Raw genomic sequence first — 20855 nt, 5'->3', positions numbered from 1 at the left:
TGAGATTAAGTCCAATCAACCTAATTTCCTATTAAGTCTTTAGTAACAGATACTATCATGAGCTCCTAATGACCTGAAATGATTTCTACTGTTACATGAGCTATTCTATGAAAGCCAAGAAGCACATCTTCTCTGTCAGGGTAACAACTACGTTAACTGACAACAATAACTGGTGCCCTAGTTAAAAATTATCCCATACCAATATATTAAGAATATAATTTTATAGAAATAGTTACTCTTTTTAAACCAATTGATGGCTTAACCAAAAACTTTATAGTAGCTGCATTAGAATAGCCTGAAAATGCATTGAAAGTCTCAGACCTTTAATCAAAAGGAATTTATTTTGCCTAAAAATTCATCTGAATAAGAAATATTGAAAACTGAAAACTTTGATCACTTGCCAATAATATTAATTATCACATTAGTATATTCTGCTAGGGAATATACTACATGTACATATATGTGTGTATAAATATTTATATCTAAATATGCATACATGTGTTTGTATTAATTTGGAAATTTAGTCACAAGCCTACTACCGAAGTGAAATACACTAATGGTGATAGAATACTTCCCACATTAACAAATTATTTCCAAATGTATTATTTTTCTGAAGCGTCATTTGAAAATTCAGGAAAAGCACCCATAATCTCACCTGGAAATAATCACAGTGAATATTAATGGGTCTCCTTCCAATCTCTTTTTAAACATGTATTTAAATACATACAAATAAAGAATGCAAGCTTCCCTGAAAACTACTTCCATTGCATTTTGAATAAAATGGAGGCCTGCTCCCTGAATCAACCACAGACAAATGAAATTGAAGGCAAATACAATCAAAACATTCTCCAGATTTGCCACTTTCCCTACCTTCTTCCTTTTGAAACTTTCTTCCTTTGGTTTCTGAGATACTACTCCCACTGTAGGGCCAGGTCTTCTCACATTTTGGGTAGGATTCCCCTTCTTCCTTTACTGTATTTAGGCTCAGGTACCAAAGTATACACAAGTATCCTCAGCCCCCGAGTGGCTGCGCCCATGCCAATCACCACACCTGCTTTCTGTGCATTCGTGGTGTCTGACTCTTCCAACCTCAACCCTCATATCCAACCGACTACCTGAAGATCCCATAAACATCGCATTATCACTGTGTCCGAAACTGAATTCTTCGTCTTTCCCTCAACCTCATGGAATGATACCATCATCCATCTGTCCAAGTCAGAAAACTCAAAGACACTTCTTATTTTCCTGCTCTCCCTAACAATCATGAAATCTAAAGAGATTCCATCTTTAAAAAATGTGTCATAATATGTCCCTCCCTGTCCAGGCCCTTCCTGTCCAGGGCCACGCTCTCAATACCTAATTCCTAGTAAAAGTCTCTCAGCAGTTTCCTCTACCTGCTGGGTCTTCCTCCTTCAGCCCATCCTCCATGCTGTTTCAAGTGATCCTTTGAAAATGGATCACCTACTAGGATAGCTTTTTGTTTTTTTAATGGAAAGTAACAAGTGTCAGCAAGAATGTGGAGAAATGGGATCTTTCGTACACTGCTGGTGGGAATGTAAAATGGTGTAGCCACTGTGGGAAACAGTTTGGTGGTTTCTCAAACACTAAATATAGAATTACCATACAACCCAGAGTTCTACTCCTAGGTATGTACCCAAAAGGCTCAGGTACCAAAGTATACACAAGTATACACAAGTATCCTCAGATACTTGTACACCAAAGCAGATACTTGTACACCAATGTTCTTGGAAGCATTATTCACAATAGTCAAAAGGTGGAAACAACCCAAATGTCCATCAGCAGATGAATGGATAAACTAAATGTGATATATACTAACAATGGAATAGTATTCAACCATTAAAAAGAATGAAATTTGAGCCCTAGCCGGCTTGGCTCAGTGGATAGAGCATCAGCCTGCGGACTGAGGGGTCCCAGGTTCGATTCTGGCCAAGGGCACATGCTTGGGTTGCGGGCTCGGTCCCCGGGGGGGGGGGGGGGGGGCGTGCAGGAGGCAGCTGATCAATGATTCTCTCGCATCATTGATGTTTCTATCTCTCTCTCCTTCTCCCTTCCTCTCTGAAATCAATAAAGAAATATATTTAAAAAAAAAAAAAAGAATGAAATTTGAAAACATTAGGTTAGTGAAATAAGCCAGTCACAAAGGGACAAATACTGTATAATTCTACTTATATGAAATATCTAGAAGAGGCAAATTCATAGAGCTAGAAAGTAGGCTAGAGGTTACCAGGGACTGGGGGAAAAGGGGCATGGAGAATTATTATTTAATTAGAGGCCCGTTGCACGAAATGTGTGCATGGGGGGGGGGTGTCCCTCAGCCCAGCCTGCACCCTCTCCAATCTGGGACCCCTCGAGGGATGTCTGACTGCCCGTTTTGGCCTGATCCAAGTAGAATCGGGCCTAAACGGGCAGTCGGACATCCCTTTCACAATCCAGGACTGCTGGCTCCCAACTGCTCACCTGCCTGCCTTCCTGATTGCCCCTAACCGCTTCTGCCTGCCAGCCTGATCACCCCCTAACCACTCCCCTGCCAGCCTATTTGCCCCTAACTTCCCTCCCCTGCAGGCCTGGTCACCCCTAACTGCCCTCCCCTGAAGGCTTGATCACCCACAACTGCCCTCCTTTGCAGGCCTGGTCCCTCCCAACTGCCCTCCCCTGCTGGCCTGATTGCCTACAACTGCCCTCCCTTGCAGACCTGGTCCCTCCCAACTCCCCTCCCCTGCTGGCCATCTTGTGGCGGCCATCTTGTGTCCACATGGGGGCAGCCATCTTTGACCACATGGGGGCAGCCATCTTGTGTGTTGGAGTGATGGTCAATTTGCATATTATCCTTTTATTAGATAGGATTAGATAGAATAGAGGCCTGGTGCATGGGTGGGGGCTAGCTGGTTTGCCCTGAAGGGTGTCCTGGATCAGAATGGGGGTTCCCTTGGGGTGTGGGGTGGCCTGGGTGAGGGGCCTGTGGTGGTTTGCAGGCCGGCCATGCCCCCGGCAACCCAAGCGGAGGCCCTGGTATCTGGGATTTATTTATCTTCTGTAATTAAACTTTGTAGCCTTGAGCAGAGCCAAGCCTCCTGCTTGCTCCATGGCTGCCTCCATTTTTGTTGGGATTTACTTATCTTCTATAATTGAAACTTTGTAGCCTTGAGCGGAGGCCTGGGCCCGCCAGTGCAGGCAGAAAGCTTGGCTTCCTCCATTGCCGGGGGCAACCCAAGACTCCTGCTCTCTCCGTGGCCGCAGCCATCTTGGTTGGGTTAATTTGCATACTCACTCCTGATTGGCTGGTGGGTGTGGCTTTGTGTAGCTGCGGTATGGTCAATTTGCATATTGCTATTTTATTAGATAGGATGGGTACAGAGTTTCACACTGAGATGATGAAAAAGTTTTAGAAATAGACAACGGTGTCAGCTGAACATTAAGTGGGACTAATGCCACTGAATTGTACACTAAATGATTAAATGGCAAATTTTATGTTATATATTTTACTACAATAAATTTTACTGCAATAAAAATGTTTTTAAAGTACAAAGGCAAGAAATTTTAAGAAATGTAATCGGAAGAAAAGTTCTCATGCTTAAAATCCTTCCATTTTTCTTAACCACATTCAAGACAATTTTGAGATTCTTTTGTTCAGCGACCTTCAGGATCTAGTCCACGTTTATCCCTCAAGTCATAGCTCACCCTCCTCCACGTGCACCCTCTGCTCTATGTGACAACCACTTGTTTCCAGATTAGCAGTATGCTTTCCAAGCATCTTCTCTACTTCTGCTCTGAATCGCTCATTCCCATTATTCATTTAAAATGTAGTGTATCTCAACATCTCTAGAAAGCTGTCCTTCATTCCTGATCCCAATATTATTTAAATCCCCAACTTTCTTTGTTGCCATAATACCTAGGATCTCTAGTATAGCAGTTCTTATGATGTGTAATAATTATTTTTATCTTTTTCATTTGTACAAGTTTCTGGGGCCTTATCTGTATCTCTCCCTCCTAGTCTACTAGGTGTCACATAGTAGGTACTCAATAAATGCTTAATGACTACATTCCAGGGAATCTTCATCAATAACCCCTTTAAAGAACCAATTCTCCATTCAAAACCAACAGGGAAGAAAGGGTAAACATTCTTATACATTCTTCTTTGTTTAAAAATATCTAATACTCTGAGGCTCCCTCAACAAAATCAATTTCATATCTATTGACTGGTTTTCATGCCCTGAGTCTAGGAAGGATGCTATATAAATGATGAATAAGGTGAAAAGCAAATTAGGAAGACAAGTCTCTCGCTGTGACCATAAACATTAAACAAATTAACCTTAGGTTGTTATGTCTTCCAGACTCCACTTGACCCTCCTGGATATCTAATAACTTTCAGATCTGGACTGAAAAGTGCCAGGTCAGTCAATGACAGAGGTGGCAGTTGGATGGATAAATAATTGCCCCTATCCAAATGCTACCACATCTAATAAATAAAATTAATGATTTAAAAAGTAATCTTGTTCTTTTTGTCCCTAGAATCAAAGATTTTATGGGGTTAAAGGAACAAATTCACTTACTGGGATAGATCCAAATCATTTCCTTTTCGTTTTCTTGGGAACTCGCTCATGTGTGGGCTGAAGAATCCAACAGCTATTGGTTTTGCCCATGTGCTCATATGATTGGAAACCACTGGAGCAATGAACTGGTTGTCTTCTATCCATACTTTACCTATGAGAGGTAAAAAGATAAAGCACAATCCTATATAATAAAAGGCTAATATGCAAATAGACTGAACAGCAGAACGGCCGGTCGCTATGATGAGCACTGACCACCAGGGGGCTGCCCCCTGGTGGTTAGTGTGCTCCCACAGGGGGAGTGCCACTCAGCCAGAAGCCGGACTCACGGCTGGTGAGCGCAGTGGTGGTGGTGGGAGCCTCTCCCACCTCTGTGGCAGCACTAAGGATGTCCAACTGAGGACTTAGGCCCGCTCCCCCCAGACATCCCCCGAGGGCTCCCAGACTGCAAGAGGGTGCAGGCCAGGCTGAGAGACCGCCCCCCCCATGCACAAATTTCGTGCACCGGCCTCTAGTAAGATATAAAAAGATAAAAGCACAATAAGATACCTAATTTTAAACATTAACTTTTACTTTATATATATCCATATCACACATTTTAAATGGTTTTTCTGTCTTAATAATATCAACTAAACAACATAACATAGAATAATTGTGTACATGTAAACATTAGAAATGTATTTGTTAGTCCATACTTTTAAATTTATTTTCTCAATCTAATTGTTAAAAAAATGAATATTGAAGAAAACATGGAAAACACAAAGAAAGTAGAAAGGGGGAATACCAAATTTCACAAACCAATGTTACTATTTAGAGATTTCCTTTTAGAATATCCCTATAGTTATCATTAAAGTAATTGAAAGCATCGTGTATACTGTTTTATTTATACATCATTGTGATAACTTTACAGTGTTATTATAAATTCTTTATAAAATTATTCTAATGGCTGCATAATACACCATCATGTAGATGTGTCATAGCTTTTAACTACTCTGCTGCTGTTAGAATGTGTTTTTTATTTTTCACCATCACAAATATGTATTGTGATACATAAAGCTTTTTATCTACTGGTTATTTCTTTTGAAAAGCATCCCAGAAATGACTTGACAAGGTCAAAGGACAAGAATATTTTAAACCCTGAATTAATAAATATGACAGTAAAACCCTTTTTGTCTAAAGTGTGTTTTTGTCTAAAGTGTGGTTTCTTACATGTTTTATGAAATATAAAAATCAGAATCAGTAACTAAAAATAATCTATAGCCCAAATGTGAGCCTCCTTCACATATTAACATGCATATAACAAGTTTAAACTCATTTGTATCCTGAATTATATGTTGAAAACATATAAGCAATATTTTACAAGAGTGTAATCAATCTATAACAGTGGGAGAGTTTTTGTGTGTTTTTTAATATATTTCTTTATTGATTTCAGAGAGGAAGGGAGAGGGGTAAAGAGATAGAAACATCAATGATGAGAGAGAATCATTGATCGGCTGCCTCCTGCACGCCCCCTATTGGGGATCGAGCCCACAACCCAGGCATGTGCCCTTGGCCGGAATCGAACCTGGGACCCTTCAGTCTGCAGGCCTACGCTCTATCCACTGAGCCAAACCGGCTAGGGTGCGAGAGTTTTAATATATCTCTATCAGTAACTGATAGTTTGAGCATTCAGGAATAATGACATAAAAGATCTAATCCACACAATGAACAAGCTTGATATAATAAACATATAGAGGCCATTCCAAATCCCGTGTTGTTTTAGAGTACCCATGAAGCATTTATAAAAATTGAGAATATACTGGACCAAAACAAAGTAAATCTCAACAATTTCAAAAGATTGATATTATACATAAAACATTTTCTGACTACAGTGTAATTATTAGATAGCAGTAATAAGTAGAAAAAAACTTATATCTTAGGGAATTAAGAAATACATAATTAAGTCTTGGGACAAGGAAGAATTCCATGTAAAATTATAAAATATTTTGAACTAAATAATAAAAAATCATACATGAAAATGTGTAGAGACAGTGAAAGCACTATTTAGAGGGAAATTTTAACCCTAAATGTTTTTTTAAAAAAGAAAGGCTAAAATGTAATGAGCTAATAACGTAAGAAATTAGAAATAGATTAGTAAGTTAAATTCAAAGAACTAGAAGAAAGGAAATCATTAAAGTAACAACAGAAATAAATAGAAATACAAGCAAGTATAGGTCAAAAAAGCTAAACGTATTCTTCCAAAGATAGGAAAATCTAATAACCCTATGGCAAGATTTTTCAAGAGAAAATGAGGGTATAAACAAATAAAAACAGAAATAAGCATGGAGTCATAATTTTAGATGACCTAGAGATTTGAAAGAAAATAAAATCTCATGAACTACATTATTCTAAAGATTTGAAAATAATGAAAAAATTGCCAGAGAATTTTAACTAACAAAACAGAAGCAAAAAGAAATAAAAACTTGCTCTGGCCTGGTAGCTCAGTTGGTTAGAGCCGTGGTCGACAAACTGCAGCTCACGAGACACATGCGGCTCTTTGGCCACTGGAGTGTGGCTCTTCCACAAAATACCACGGCCTGGGCGAGTCTATTTGGAAGAAGTGGCGTTAGAAGAAGTTTAAGTTTAAAAAATGTGGCTCTCAAAAGAAATTTCAATCGTTGTGCTGTTGATATTTGGCTCTGTTGACTAATGAGTTTGCCGACCACTGGGTTAGAGCATCATCCCAATAGCCAAGGTTGTGGGTTCGATCCCCAGTCAGGGCATATACAAGACACAACCAATGAATGCATCGATAAATGGAACAACAAATCGATGTGTCTCTCTCTTTCCTCTCTTAATCTCCCCTCCTAACCCCCAACACTCTTTTTTACAAAGCTTATATAATTTTGATATTAAAACCTATCTCATTCATGAACAGATACAAAAATCTTAACAAAATATCAGCAAACAAAATTCATCCTACCTTATAATAGACAAATATGCAAATTGACCGCACCTTCGCCACGCCCACAAACCAAAGCACGCCCACCAACCAATCAGGACGAGTATGCAAATTACCCACAACAAAGATGGCGGCTAATTTGCATATCAAGACAGCATAGAAAGAAGCCAAGAGATGCTGAAGGGAGCAAAGCTGCAGAGAAGCAAGCAAGCTGGGGGGGAGGAGAAGGGAGGAGCAGAGGCGGGGCTGGGGGAGAAGGAAGGAGCGGAGGCGGGGCAGGCTGGCGGAGAAGGCGGGCCGGGAGACAAGGGAGGAGCGGAGGCGGGGCGGGGTAGAGTGCAGCAGGAAACCCTATTGCAGGATTTTTCCTGCAACGGGAACGCTAGTAAATATATAAGAAGAATAACCCATCATGACCAAGATAGCTTTATCCCAGGAATGCACATCTAGTTTAATATTAGTAAATGTTGATCAAAAGGCAACATAAAGAGAATGAAACTACAAGTCATATATTTTGATATATTTTGCTATACATGTAAACAACAAAGAGCTAATATCTAGAGCACATAACGCCTTTACTCTAATATGACCAACAACCCAATAGAAAAGTGAATAAAAGATTTTAACGGGCACTTCAAAAAAGAAATTCCAACTATCAATACACAAATGAAAATATCTCCAATCTCATTACTAATTCAGGAAGATCCAGTTATAGTGGTACTACTACATATCCAACCAATCGATGGCTACAATTGAAGAGTGTTGACACCAAATGTGAGGATGTGGAGGAATGGGAAAATCATGCTATGCCGGTGGGACTGTAAATTGCTACCACCACTTTGGAAACCTATTTTTGCATTTCCTAAGAAGGGTGAACACATGCACACAACATTTTTCAGCATTCCACTGCTAGGTACTTGGAGAAATTCTTAATATATCTTAAGAGACAGGTACAAGAAATGTATTAACAGCACTGCTTGTAACTGAACAATAGAAATTAAAACCTGAGAAAACTGGAAATTAATTTTCATCAACAGATGGATGAATTGTTTATTCACTGAACAGAATACTAAGCAATAAAAATGAATGAAGTACTGATATTAACACTGATGAATCCCAAAATAATGCTAGGGAGTAAGAGTCACAGCCAAAAACACAACATGTTTTTAAAAATTTTTAAGTTAAATTGGTAAAACTAATCAATACTTTTTAAAGCAATATCTAAAGAGATTGCTACACTTTACAGAAAAGCAAGGGAACAGTTAACACAAAAAATCAGAATTTATTTTGGGAGAAGAAATTTGATCAGTGAGACACACATAGGGAATTTATAAGGAATTCATGTTCTACTTCTTAGCCTGGCTGTGAATTCTTGGATAGTTGTTGGGAAGAATAATGGTTGGCCAATGATTGTTGGCCACTTGAAAATTAAGTTTCTATTAAATAATGATATCCCAAAACTTCTAAATGGAACCTATTTGCAATCACCAAATACCACATGACATTAATTATGGTTTCAACTCCTAGACTTCATTCTATCTAATAGAGTTTGAATGGCAGAACACCATCTATCTCCACAGAAAAATGGGAATTTCTTATTGATAGCCAATCAATAGGAAAAATTCACTAACACTGAACCATAGCACACTCTAGCATATAAAATATCAGATCTCTCCCATCCCTCCACCCTTGAACACACATTCATGCAAGGACACACTTTCGCCCACGGAGTTCAAAATAGAAATAAAATATTTTGTTTTTTGCCTCTCATTTTAGGGGGCATGATCTTCACAAGTTTCAATCTTACTTCCTTATTAACCTTTAAAATAAGAAATGGACTATCTGTAAACAAACAATAATATTCTTCTTTTCACAAAACCAAAATCTGAAGCTCTAAGGGTCTTTATGTTCCCTAATGGGTGAAGTACTGCCCCATAACTAGCTTTGTTCTGTGAAGTCTGGTTACATCAGTAAAAGCATATTCAAAACAGAGTGTTTTCTGTAAACATAGGGGAAATATGGGTTTAGTGGGACCAATTAGTTCTGGATGAAAGGACCTGTTCTTTGGAAACAATCCAACCTTCATGGAGTGGATTTTTATTTGTTAGAAGGTGATTCCTAATTTAAAGAGTAAAGATCTCTTTTTTCTTTTCTTTTTTTTTTTTTTTTTAGGTAAAATTGGGATATAACATTATATTAGTTTCAGGTGTACAAAGATTTAATTTTTTTTACAGTTTACTTTACTTTCAGTCTCCACATATACTTATTTAGAAGATGAGACTGTGTGTTAGAAACTGAAATTCAGCTCTGCTTTTATATAACTCATTTTGGAGGTTGTAATTTCATAGTTTGATACTGTTTTTCCTCACCAAATTGGGTCACTTCTCAATGATGAAGGTAATACATGTTATTTAACACTCAGTAAAACAACTCCGAATTTAGACTGAACAAAGATACTGTTTCACAAAGGAAGTCTGTGGTTTTATTTTAAACGAGAGGCCAGTGCACGAATTTGTGCACAGGTGGGGTCCAGTTGGCCCCGCCCCAATCGGGGCAGATCGGGGCTGGGCCTGTCAGGAGGAGGAGATGGTGGGAGGTTGGCCGGCCAGCCCGCCCCAATCAGGGCCTGATCAGGGCCGGGCCGGCTGGGGGGAGGGGCTGTGGGTGGTGGGCCAGCTGGCCCCGCCCCCAAATGGGATGGGGGGGCCAATTGGGGGCCAGTGGCCTGGGGGAGGGGCCATGGGTGGTTAGCCAGCTGGCCCTGCCCCTGATCGGGGTGGAGGGTTGGATCTGGGGTGGGGCCGGGTGGGAAGAGGGGCTACAGGCTGATTGGGGTGGTGGGGGCCCATCAGGGGCGGGGCTGCAGGAGGTTGGCTGGCCGGCCCCGCCCCCTATTGGGGGGGAGCAGGGGTGGGGCCAGCCTGGGGGAGGGGCTGCGGGCTTATCGGGGGCAGGGCTGGCTTGGGGGAAGGCCGTGGGGGGTCGGCTCCCTGATGGGGCCAGTTCACTGGCTGCAGTGGGCATCATAGTGACCAGTCATTCTGGTTGTTACAGTGTTCCAGTCGCTGGCTTTATATATATATATATATATATATATATATATATATATATATATATATATACACACACACACACACACACACACACACACACATACATACACATACACACATACATATATACATACATACATATATATATATATATATATATATATATATATATATATACACACACACACACACACACTAGAGGCCTGGTGCACGAAATTCGTGCACAAGGAGGGAGGTTGTCCCTCAGCCCAGCCTGCACCCTCTCCAATCTGGGACCCCTCGAGGGCAGTCGGACATCCCTCTCACTATCCAGGACTGCTGGCTCCCAACTGCTCGCCTGCCTGCGGTCCTGATTGCCCCTAACCGCTTCTGCCTGCCAGCCTGATCACCCCCTAACCACTCCCCTGCCAGCCTGATTGATGCCTAACTGCTCCCCTGCCAGTCTGTTTGCCCCTAACTGCCCTCCCCTGCAGGACTGGTCACCCCTAACTACCCTCCCCTACAGGCCTGGTCACCCCTAACTGCCCTTCCCTGCAGGCCTGGTCACCCCCAACTTCCCTCCTCTGCTGGCCTGGTCACCCCTAACTGCCCACCCTTGCAGGTCTGGTCCCTCCCAACTGCCCTCCCCTGCTGGCCATCTTGTGGTGGCCATCTTGTGTCCACATGGGGGCAGGATCTTTGACCACATGGGGGCAGCCATCTTGTGAGTTGGAGCAATGGTCAATCTGCATATTAGTCTTTTATTAGATAGGATAGAGGCCTGGTGCCTGGGGGAGGGCCAGCTGGTTTGCCCTGAAGGGTGTCCCAGATCAGGGTGAGGGTTCCCTTGGGGCATGTGGTGGCCTGGGTGAGGGGCCTGTGGTGGTTTGCAGGCCAGCCACGCCCCCCCCCCCCCCCCCCGCGACCCAAGTGGAGGCCCTGGTATCTGGGATTTATTTATCTTCTACAATTGAAACTTTGTAGCCTGGACTGGAGGCCTGGGCCAGCCAAGGTGTGCGGAAAGCTTGGCTTCCTCCATCGCCGGGGAAACCCAAGCCTCCCTCCTGCTCTCTTTGGCCGCAGCCATCTTGGTTGGGTTAATTTGCATACTCGCTCCTGATTGGCTAGTGGGTGTGGCTTGTGGGTGTAACAGAGTGATGGTTGATTTGCATATTACTTTTTTATTAGATAGGATAGGTGAGATTACCATCAAATCTTGATTCACTGGATGTGCATCTCTCTGGTGATAGTAATCGACCTAACAATATTTTAAAGATCTACTATTTAGTATCAACTCCTCAAAGATGGAAATAAATTGTGGGAAATAAGCAGCTGTTTGGCAGTCAGAATAGGGGAGACCAAGTAGCTACTTGATTGAGGTTCACAATTACAAAGGAGTTCAAATTTAGAATTTGACATTGTGTTTGAAAGAGAATATACACATACAAAAACACATGCGCACACACATTCACGGAAATGCAATGGCAGGATGGAAAAAATACTTTTCATACAACTTAAAAACTTTTCTCCCATTACCTTCTTTCATTGCCAGTAGTGAGCTATAATTTTAAAGTTTACATAAAATTTCAATTATCCTCCGAGTAACATTTTGTTAAAAACAACTTGTTCAACATAAACATTTAAGTTACTTCTTTAAAATATGAAAGTGGCCTTTGCTTCTTAACTTCTAAGAGTCCATGCCCAGAAAATCCTTTTGGTATGGTCTATCTACTGCATATTGTTGTGTTTTTTTGTTTGTTTATTTGTTTTTGGTTGTTGTTGTTTTTTTTTTTTTTGGACAAGTCATTTAACACAACCAAGACTGTTTCTTTAAGATGGAAGTAATTTCTTCAAAACCCCATTAGTTTGTGTTGGGAATCAAATAAAATATTTGAAATGTGTTTGAAAATCGAAAGTTTAGTGATGTTAGGTAACTAGTCCAGCAGAAAAGAGTGCATTGTTGATGAGACATTGAGTTAAACACCTTTCAATATTTTAAATTGAAAAGAGTTAAACTCTTTTTTGAATTTTGAAATAAATTCAGACTTGCAAAAATGCTGCAAAGAATTCCCATATACCCTTCAATCAGATTCCCCAAATGGTAATGTCTTACTTAAGCCCCAGTGTAATTATCAAGGCCAGGAAATCAATGCCAATACACAGGGTGGGGCAAAAGTAGGTTTACAGCTGTGAAACACAGTTTATTCCTGTATTATTTATTAATTGTGGTGTTATTTTCTATCCAATCAACTGTAAACCTACTTTTGCCCCACCCTCTAGTATTACTATCTAACTTACAGACCTTATTCAAATTGTTCCAATTGCCCCCTAACGTCTTTTTGCTGGTCCAGGAACCAATCCAGGATCACACGATACATTTAGTATCTGTTATGTGCCCTCGGTTTCCATTAAACTGTAACAGTTCCTCAGCCTTCCTTTTCCTTTGTCTTGGAGATTTTTGAATATCCTCCAGTGTGTTTGTCAGATGTTCCCTCATGACTAAATTCAGGTTAAGCATGTTTGTCAAGAATATCACAGAAGTGATGCTGTCCTTCTCAGAGCCTTCATTTGTACTGTTCCTGGTACTTTTTATTACTTCATTAAGATCCTGATCTTCAAAATTCCAAATGGCGTTCAGCTCATGGAATCAACCAGAAAAGAGGCAGAGGGGAGATTTATGAGCTGCTCAATAGGCTGCAAATTCACGTATCAGAGAGCTTTGAGGGCCATGTTATCTTTTATCCCCGGATCTTAGCACAGTGCCTGACACAAAGTACGTGTTTAGTTTGTCGAAAGGATGAATGGCATTTCATTTCGTTACCCTGGACATTCAAAAGAGAGTCTGAAAGAGGGATGAAATCGAAACTTCCAGATTCACCTTCCTGGGCTGCTGGGAAGGTGAAATTCTACAATAAGGAATATGCAATGTCCTACTGTATCCATTTCACAACAAAGAGGCCCACTTCCTACCATTACTTCATTTTTACTGTTTTTCTCCCATAGAAGAAAAGATTCACCTGATTATCTGTTGGGGAAAAGGGCACTGTGTGACATAGGATTTGGCAGTCTAAATTAGCTTTCCAGAAGGACAAGCAGTAATTGTTTCAGAGGTCTGTGTTAATGCATTATAATGGAAACCAAACATTGTTTCCTTCCACTGGCACAGTGCTTTAAGATGCTTAGTCACATACGAGATAGAAATAAAGTATTACTTGGCACTACTCAAAAAAAAAGAAAATACTTTCTGCAAATAGTACTATACACAAGTTATAAAAAAGCTTTTCCTCAGCTGAGATGAAAAATATCCTATTATTTCACAGTATTTATTAAGAGCCTAATCTAGGTAAAGAATATGTTTTAAAAGATTACAATCTAGTACTTGTTTTCAAGAAGCTTATAATCCTGTACTATATGGTTTATGCATATGTAAGTATAAAGACATATAAACCAAATACAGAATGAACTTAGACCTATAGGGAGGTAACAAGTTTATGCTGCAAGAACACAGAGGAAAAGACAATTAGGGGGAAGGAATAACATTTAAAGGCATTTTTTACATGACTATGGTATTTCAGGCTAAAAGAACACTGTGAACAGAAGGCAAAACAAAAGCATTCAGTAAAATCCTATGTCGTCATTAAAAATGACATCTAGTTGTTGAATCAATGAAAACATATCAGTTGGGTGTCAGAAAATGCATCTCCTGATAAAAAATTTGATCTGTAAACCTGGACTTTTTCCAAAGAAGTTTTACCTTCTCATGTATATATAGTATATAATTCCTCGAGCTTTGACAACCATAATATCCCACATTTTTGTCCTAAATTACTTTCTCCTAAACCCGTGGTCGGCAAACTGTGGTTTGCAAGCCACATGTGGCTCTTTGGGCCCCTTGAGTGTGGCTCTTCCACAAAATACCACGGCCTGGGCGAGTCTATTTTGAAGAAGTGGCGTTAGAAGAAGTTTAAGTTTAAAAATTTTGGCTCTCAAAAGAAATTTGGTATTTGGCTCTGTTGACTAATGAGTTTGCCGACCACTGTCCTAAACCAAGCCATGTAATTCTTTCGAATTTTACCCATACGATGCTTTGTCGCTATCTGGTTGCTCTCTTTCGGCTATATGTTGGCTAAAAATCCTTTGCTGTGTGGTGTGATTGGACTATAGCATCCAAGAGTTGTCTAGTCCACAGAGAGGAGAGGAGAACTTCTACTGATAATGTTTTGATGATATGTCCATTGTCTGTACGGCTGTAAGACTGAATTAGCTTTTACTTTATACATTGGGCCTTTACACTGTTGAATCATTTGTTTATATAATTTTAGAACTGTAACTGACATCATAAATGGTCTAATATAACTCCCTCGCTTTCCAAGACAGCTGATTAGGGTATTTGCCCTTTATCAGGAAGAGGGACTACTGGGGCAGTCTCTTGACTCCCATACAGTCTCTTCCCGATGAAACCCAAATCTGTCTTTCCTATAGGCTGGTGTTAAGCCCCGTCTTTAGCATTTCATACATGTGCAATTTTTTTTGTACATAGGTGCTTGCCTTTTTTTTTTAAGTTTAATCTCCTTCTGCGTCACCCTCTCAGCATCCTTTTGCATTCGCATTATATCTAACAGACTACGTCTCCTCAAAATATGCCATCTGGAAAAGTGACCAGCATGACATGTACATTTTCAAATCAAATGTCTTGCTCTGGCACGTTGAACAAACAAAAAGCCAAGGAAAGAAACAGCAGGGAAGTTACTCACTGTGACCAAACAATATGGAGGCAAAGTGAGAACCCAAGTAGGAGTTACAGAGGAAAGCAAAAGGTTGACACCGGGGATGAGACAAGAATGGTGAGAATGGACTCGAACACTCAGCACATAGGAACACTGAGAAGGTGGCAAGGCTGCAGACAATGCCAGGGTGTCAGAGAGCCTTGGGGATTAAGCTGTGCTCCCTGCAGCATGGCCACTGGGCCTCATGGCTTACAATGAGCCAGAAGGGATCTGGTTACCTGTATGACACATTCTTCCCGCTAAGTAAGGAGGGGCCCGGTATTCCCCAGGCGTGCTCAGTGCAAAACCACATATATCTCAGAGCATGTGTGAGGTAAGATGAGGATTTGCTTATATCACTCCCACCAGACTATGTACCAGCAATGGCCTGACAATGAGCAGGTGCCCCGGTCTTCTGCACCGTATGTATAAGGCTCTCCCTATCTGCTCTTGAGGGCATGGCGTCGGGATGGAACACGAAACCAATGGTATAGGTGTCAATGGGAGAAGCTGAACACAGACAAGCAGGAAGTTTATGACTTGGAAACTTTAGAATGAACTCAAAAAAACAGTTCTCCAGTTTGCAGCACAACTAGGTAGAAAGGAGATGGTAGGAAAAGAGCCAGTCTATTCCCACATTTAGATAGTCACCCGGTGAGTGAAACTTGTCAACTGTGGTCCCATAATGTCCTGCACATCACCAGTACATGTTCTTCAGGTTACTACGAAGCAGACACTGCCACAGGGGCTGGGAATACGACAGCGACCACAGAGACTGCTCCTACATGAGACTTAAAATCTAATAGATCCTCCTGTGGATCCTGGAGTTCCAGGTTTTACTCAAGGCGTGAGCACTGCTGGTGGTGCAATGAAGTGGACGGGAAGAACACAATTACTGGGAAATTGTATCAATTACGCACATCAGTGAATAAAATCTAGTACAAAATGTTGAAGTGTCGAGGTTACGTGGTCCATTCACATGCCTGTGTAACAGTTAATGCCAAAGAGGATATTCCTAGAGATTAGAACAGTTCCTAAGTTCATTCATGTATGCACACATGGTTTCTCATCTGATGGAGTGGGAAAGGGAAAGATTTTCTTGGCTGTTTTCTTATTTATTATTTGATTCAATTATAACTAGGTATTTCCTTTTAAATATCTGTTTGGATTTGGAAAAAACAAACAAACTAGTTTTGCTCTGGAAGATAAAAATCCCTATTTGGAGAAAACCCTAAAAAGATAGCTGTGTGTTTTTTTGTTTTGTTTTGTTTTGTTTTATCAATGCAACTGGAGAAGGCAGCGCTCCCACTAGCATTTAGCAAGCGAGGGGGCGTGGGTACTGTTTGGAGAGGGAGTTGTAGTATTGCTCTGATATAATGAGGAAAGCTATAAACACTGTGTGCCTCAATTTAAGTAAGACGTTTTTTCAAAGTTGGAGAGTAGTGAGGTATTTTAAGCCTTCATTACAGCCTTGAGGGGAAAAATTGAAGATGGATGAGAAGAGATTTTAGGCAGGAATACCAGTTAAGAAGCCAACCGCCTCAGCAAACCAGAATGACCAGGACGGAGAGTGGCAACAACAGGGGTGAAGTCATTACTGTGGGTGAGACCATGGCCATTGCTGCTGTGCTACCCCTCCGGCCCCGACTCCCCACCACCAATTAAATAACCTTTTACTGAATCCCTCCAGGCCAGGCACTATCCCCTTTACACACCTTATTTTATACCATCCTCACAACAACCCTACGGTGGTGGTTTAGCACATGAGGAAATAGGCTCAGAGAATAAAAAAAAACAACTGTGATGGTCTTTTTGCTGTGGCTCAGCTACAGTCCTCAGTAACCCAGTCAAACACTAATCTAAGTGCTGCGGCGAAGGTATTTGGTAGATGTGATTAAAGTCCATCATCAGTTGACCTTAATGAGGGAGAATCTAGATCAGCAGTCGCCAACCTTTCGGACCTCACGGACCACCCGTGGTCCACGGACCACCAGTTGGCGACCGCTGGTCTAGATAACATCCTAGATGTGGGTGGGCCTGAGTTAGTCGATTGAAACTTATACACAGAGTAGAGGCTTCCCTGAAGAAGAAACTCCGCCAGTGGACAGCCACTTTAGCCTGTGTTGAAGAGTGCCAGTCTGGGTTTCCAGAAGGCCTGCCCTGAGATTCCAGTACCGCTCAGCCTATCTCCACACTTGCATAAGCCATTTCCTCGCAATGAATCTCTTAACATACGTACCCGAGCCTGTTTCCTCATGTGCTAAACCACCAGCGTAGGGTTGTTGTGAGGGTTGTATAAAATAAGGTGTGTAAAGGGTATAGTGCCTGGCATGTAAGGTTCTGCTCCCCCAGTTGGAACTCCGACTGACAGACATGCCAAGATCACACAATCATTAAGTGAAAGAGCTCAGAGTCTCAGAAAGCCAAAAGTAGGCCTGTATTCCACACTCCCTCCCTACAGAAGTTCAAGTGTAGACATCAGCACTTCACAGAAATGGCACCACATCTGAACATCTAGCAGGCATTGACGAAAGATTAAAAGCATAAAAGCTCTGGAGGCCAGTCTACCTGGGTTCAAACCCTGATTCTGCTCCTTACTCTGCAATCTTAGGCAATGTACTTAAATTCTCCGTGTCTCAATTTCCTCACCTGAAATGTGAAATAATAATAATATCTACCTGATAGAGTTGCTGGGGATTCGATGAGTTATACCATGTAAAGTATTTGGACACCTAACTCATTGTAAATACTCAGTAAAGGTGAAGGATTACTAACTATTTAGCAGAACCAATGGGTGAGAATGATCCTAGCTAAGCTTTTGAAGTGGGGAAAGGGGAAGGAGAAACACCCAGGATGACTGTAAGGAAGTCAGAGTCATGGGAAAGCAGTGATGATGCATAATGTAACCACAGTGATAGCAGAACTAAAGAATGCTTCCTTGACGAGGACTATCCCGCAAAAGGCCAAGATTTCACAGGCATTACAAACCTAATCCAGGGACAGGCGGAAGCAAGAAGCAACAGTTCAGCAGAATTTCAGTCCCACATCTGTAGGGAGCGGTTATAGGGTTAACCCTTTGCACTCGCTTGCTTTTTTCTCAATTCCTGCTACCAATGCTAACCATGTCAAGTCACACTCGACATCCGAGTGCAAAAGGTTAAGCCTCGGACTGACCTACTGGCAAAGTCGCAAACAAGTCCCAGCTTGGAGGGCACAGTCCTGTAAGCATAATTAAGCTTGATCTTGTGACTCCTCCCTAGATCTTTCCTGGGTAGCTAGTGGGCTGTGGGAGGGGCAGCAAGTGCTGCCAAAATAAGTGAAACTTACAACAACATTGCAGATTACTTTGTTTGTCCCTGACTATAAATAAAGCACCAGCTTTGCAGTCTGGATCTGTTCTGTGGGCACAGAAGATCCACCTAGACCCAGCTTTTTCTCTTTGTCTATCATTTCTCCATCCTTCATCGCCCCCGCTCAGGCTCGCGGAACCCTTGGCTGTGCTGGCGCGGCACACACATCGAAACAGAAAAGTCTCTAACTTGTTCTAGGCCTGATTGATCCTCGTGCATAAAAAGAACACAGGGTTTAGTGTTTTCAACATCAGGTTTTCCAAAAAGCACAAAAACGCATTTAGCTTTGAATGATCTACACCCACATGTTACACATGGGACAATACAATTCTTTTTTTTTTTATTGAGGTATTATATGTGTACATATCTTACCATTACCCCCCCCCCACCCCACACCCATACATGCCCTCACCCCCGAGTTTTGCGTCCATTGTTTATGCTTATATGCATGCATACAAGTCCTTCGTTTGATTTCTTATCTCCCCCACCTCTCCCTAACTTTCCCCCTGTAATTTGAAAGTCTGTTTGTTGCTTTACTGTCTCTGTATCTATCTTTTTGTTCATCAGTTTATAATGTTCTTTATTATCCATAAATGAGTGAGATCATGTGGTATTTTTCTTTCATTGACTGGCTTATTTCACTTAGTATAATATTCTCCAATTCCATCCAGGTTGCTGCAAATGATGAGAATTCCTTCTTTTTTATGGCAGCATAGTATTCCATTGTGTAGATGTACCACAGTTTTCTGATCCAGTCATCTGCTGACAGGGACAATACAATTCTTGCCAGTTATGAGTAAACAGAAGACACGATGTGGGCAAGTATCAGGATTAACATTCATCAGGCATGAGTGGATATGCCAAAGTCGATACAGGACCTATAAAAGATAGAATGGTTCCTAACAGCTAAGGTGTCAACAAAATGAGACACCTTCTGTTTAACTTTGAGAGAAAAACAAATTCATCAGTGTTCATAAAAAATACGTGTTTATCTTTTCACTGAATAGCAATTATTCTCAATAGAAGAAAAATGGGAGGGCAGACTGACACTGCAAGGCAAATGTTCGAGTTCTACAAACTGAAACACAACGTAAGTTTTTAAGGTAATAAAACCCAAAGTGACATTTATGACTTTAATACTATCCAGGCATAGCATGCCATCATTACACTAATGACCAGGATCTAAAGCTATTTTCAGGCTCTTCCCAAGTAGCTAATAAAAATGTGTTTTGAAACGAATGAATAATGTGTCCTAGAGGACTCCTAAAACGTGAGGTGTGAATTTGACCATCCCTCTAAAGCAGTGGTTCCCAACCTTTCTAATGCCGCGACCCTTTAATACAGTTCCTCATGTTGTGGTGACCCCCAACCATAAAATTATTTTCGTTGCTACTTCATAACTGTAATTTTGCTGCTGTTATGAATCGTAATGTAAATAGCTGTGTTTTCCGATGGTCTTAGGCGACCCTGCTAGCGGTTCTCAACCTGTGGGTTGCGAGCCACAGGTTGAGAACCGCTGCTGTAGAGCCTAAGACCATCGGAAAACACAGATATTTACATTACGATTCATAACAGTAGCAAAATTGCAGTTATGAAGTAGCAACAAAAATAATTTTATGGCCGAAACCGGTTTGGCTCAGTGGATAGAGCGTCGGCCTGCGGACTGAAAGGTCCCGGGGTTCGATTCCAGTCAAGGGCATGTACCTTGGTTGCGGGCACATCCCCAGTAGGGGGTGTGCAGGAGGCAGCTGATGGATGTTTCTCTCTCATTGATGTTTCTAACTCTCTATCCCTCTCCCTTCCTCTCTGTGAAAAGTCAATAAAAATGTATTTTAAAAAAATAAAATAAATAATAATTTTATGGTTGGGGATCACCACAACATGAGGAACTGTATTAAAGGGTCGCGGCATTAGAAAGGTTGAGAACCAATGCTCTAAAGTCAGGCTGCTTTGCTTATGACCACATGTCCCAGACTAGGTAGCTACATTTATTACCGAAAAAAAATCTGGTAAGCCAAAATTCTAGTTGAAAACTAAAAGAAAAGGAGAATTGTCCTCAAGAAGCCACTATCACCAGGATACATGGAAAGCTAGGTTTGGTCTCTCTTTTCTAGGTCAGTGTAGTTGCCTGGGTGACTCACTGTAGACCAGATAGCCTAACTAGAAGGCAGTAGTGTTTGTCACCATGGCAGTGTAAG

At 41.2% G+C, this 20855-nt stretch overlaps 1 protein-coding gene across 2 annotated transcripts in view; it reads right to left on the bottom strand.

The window, feature by feature from the left end:
* The window catches only part of BMAL2 (basic helix-loop-helix ARNT like 2), a 77326-nt gene that overhangs the window by 49389 nt on the left and 7082 nt on the right, over positions 1-20855 (bottom strand). For both annotated transcript variants that reach the window (XM_079774638.1, XM_079774639.1), the window contains exon 2: positions 4572-4722. In XM_079774638.1, coding sequence (XP_079630764.1) covers positions 4572-4722 — 151 coding nt within the window. The remainder of the gene's footprint in view (positions 1-4571; positions 4723-20855) is intronic.

The sequence above is a fragment of the Cnephaeus nilssonii genome (assembly GCF_951640355.1).
Source record: "Cnephaeus nilssonii genome assembly, chromosome: 6".
NCBI lineage: Eukaryota > Metazoa > Chordata > Mammalia > Chiroptera > Vespertilionidae > Cnephaeus > Cnephaeus nilssonii.
The sequence above is the reverse complement of the archived record's forward strand: the minus strand, read 5'-3'. Positions and strand labels throughout refer to the sequence as shown.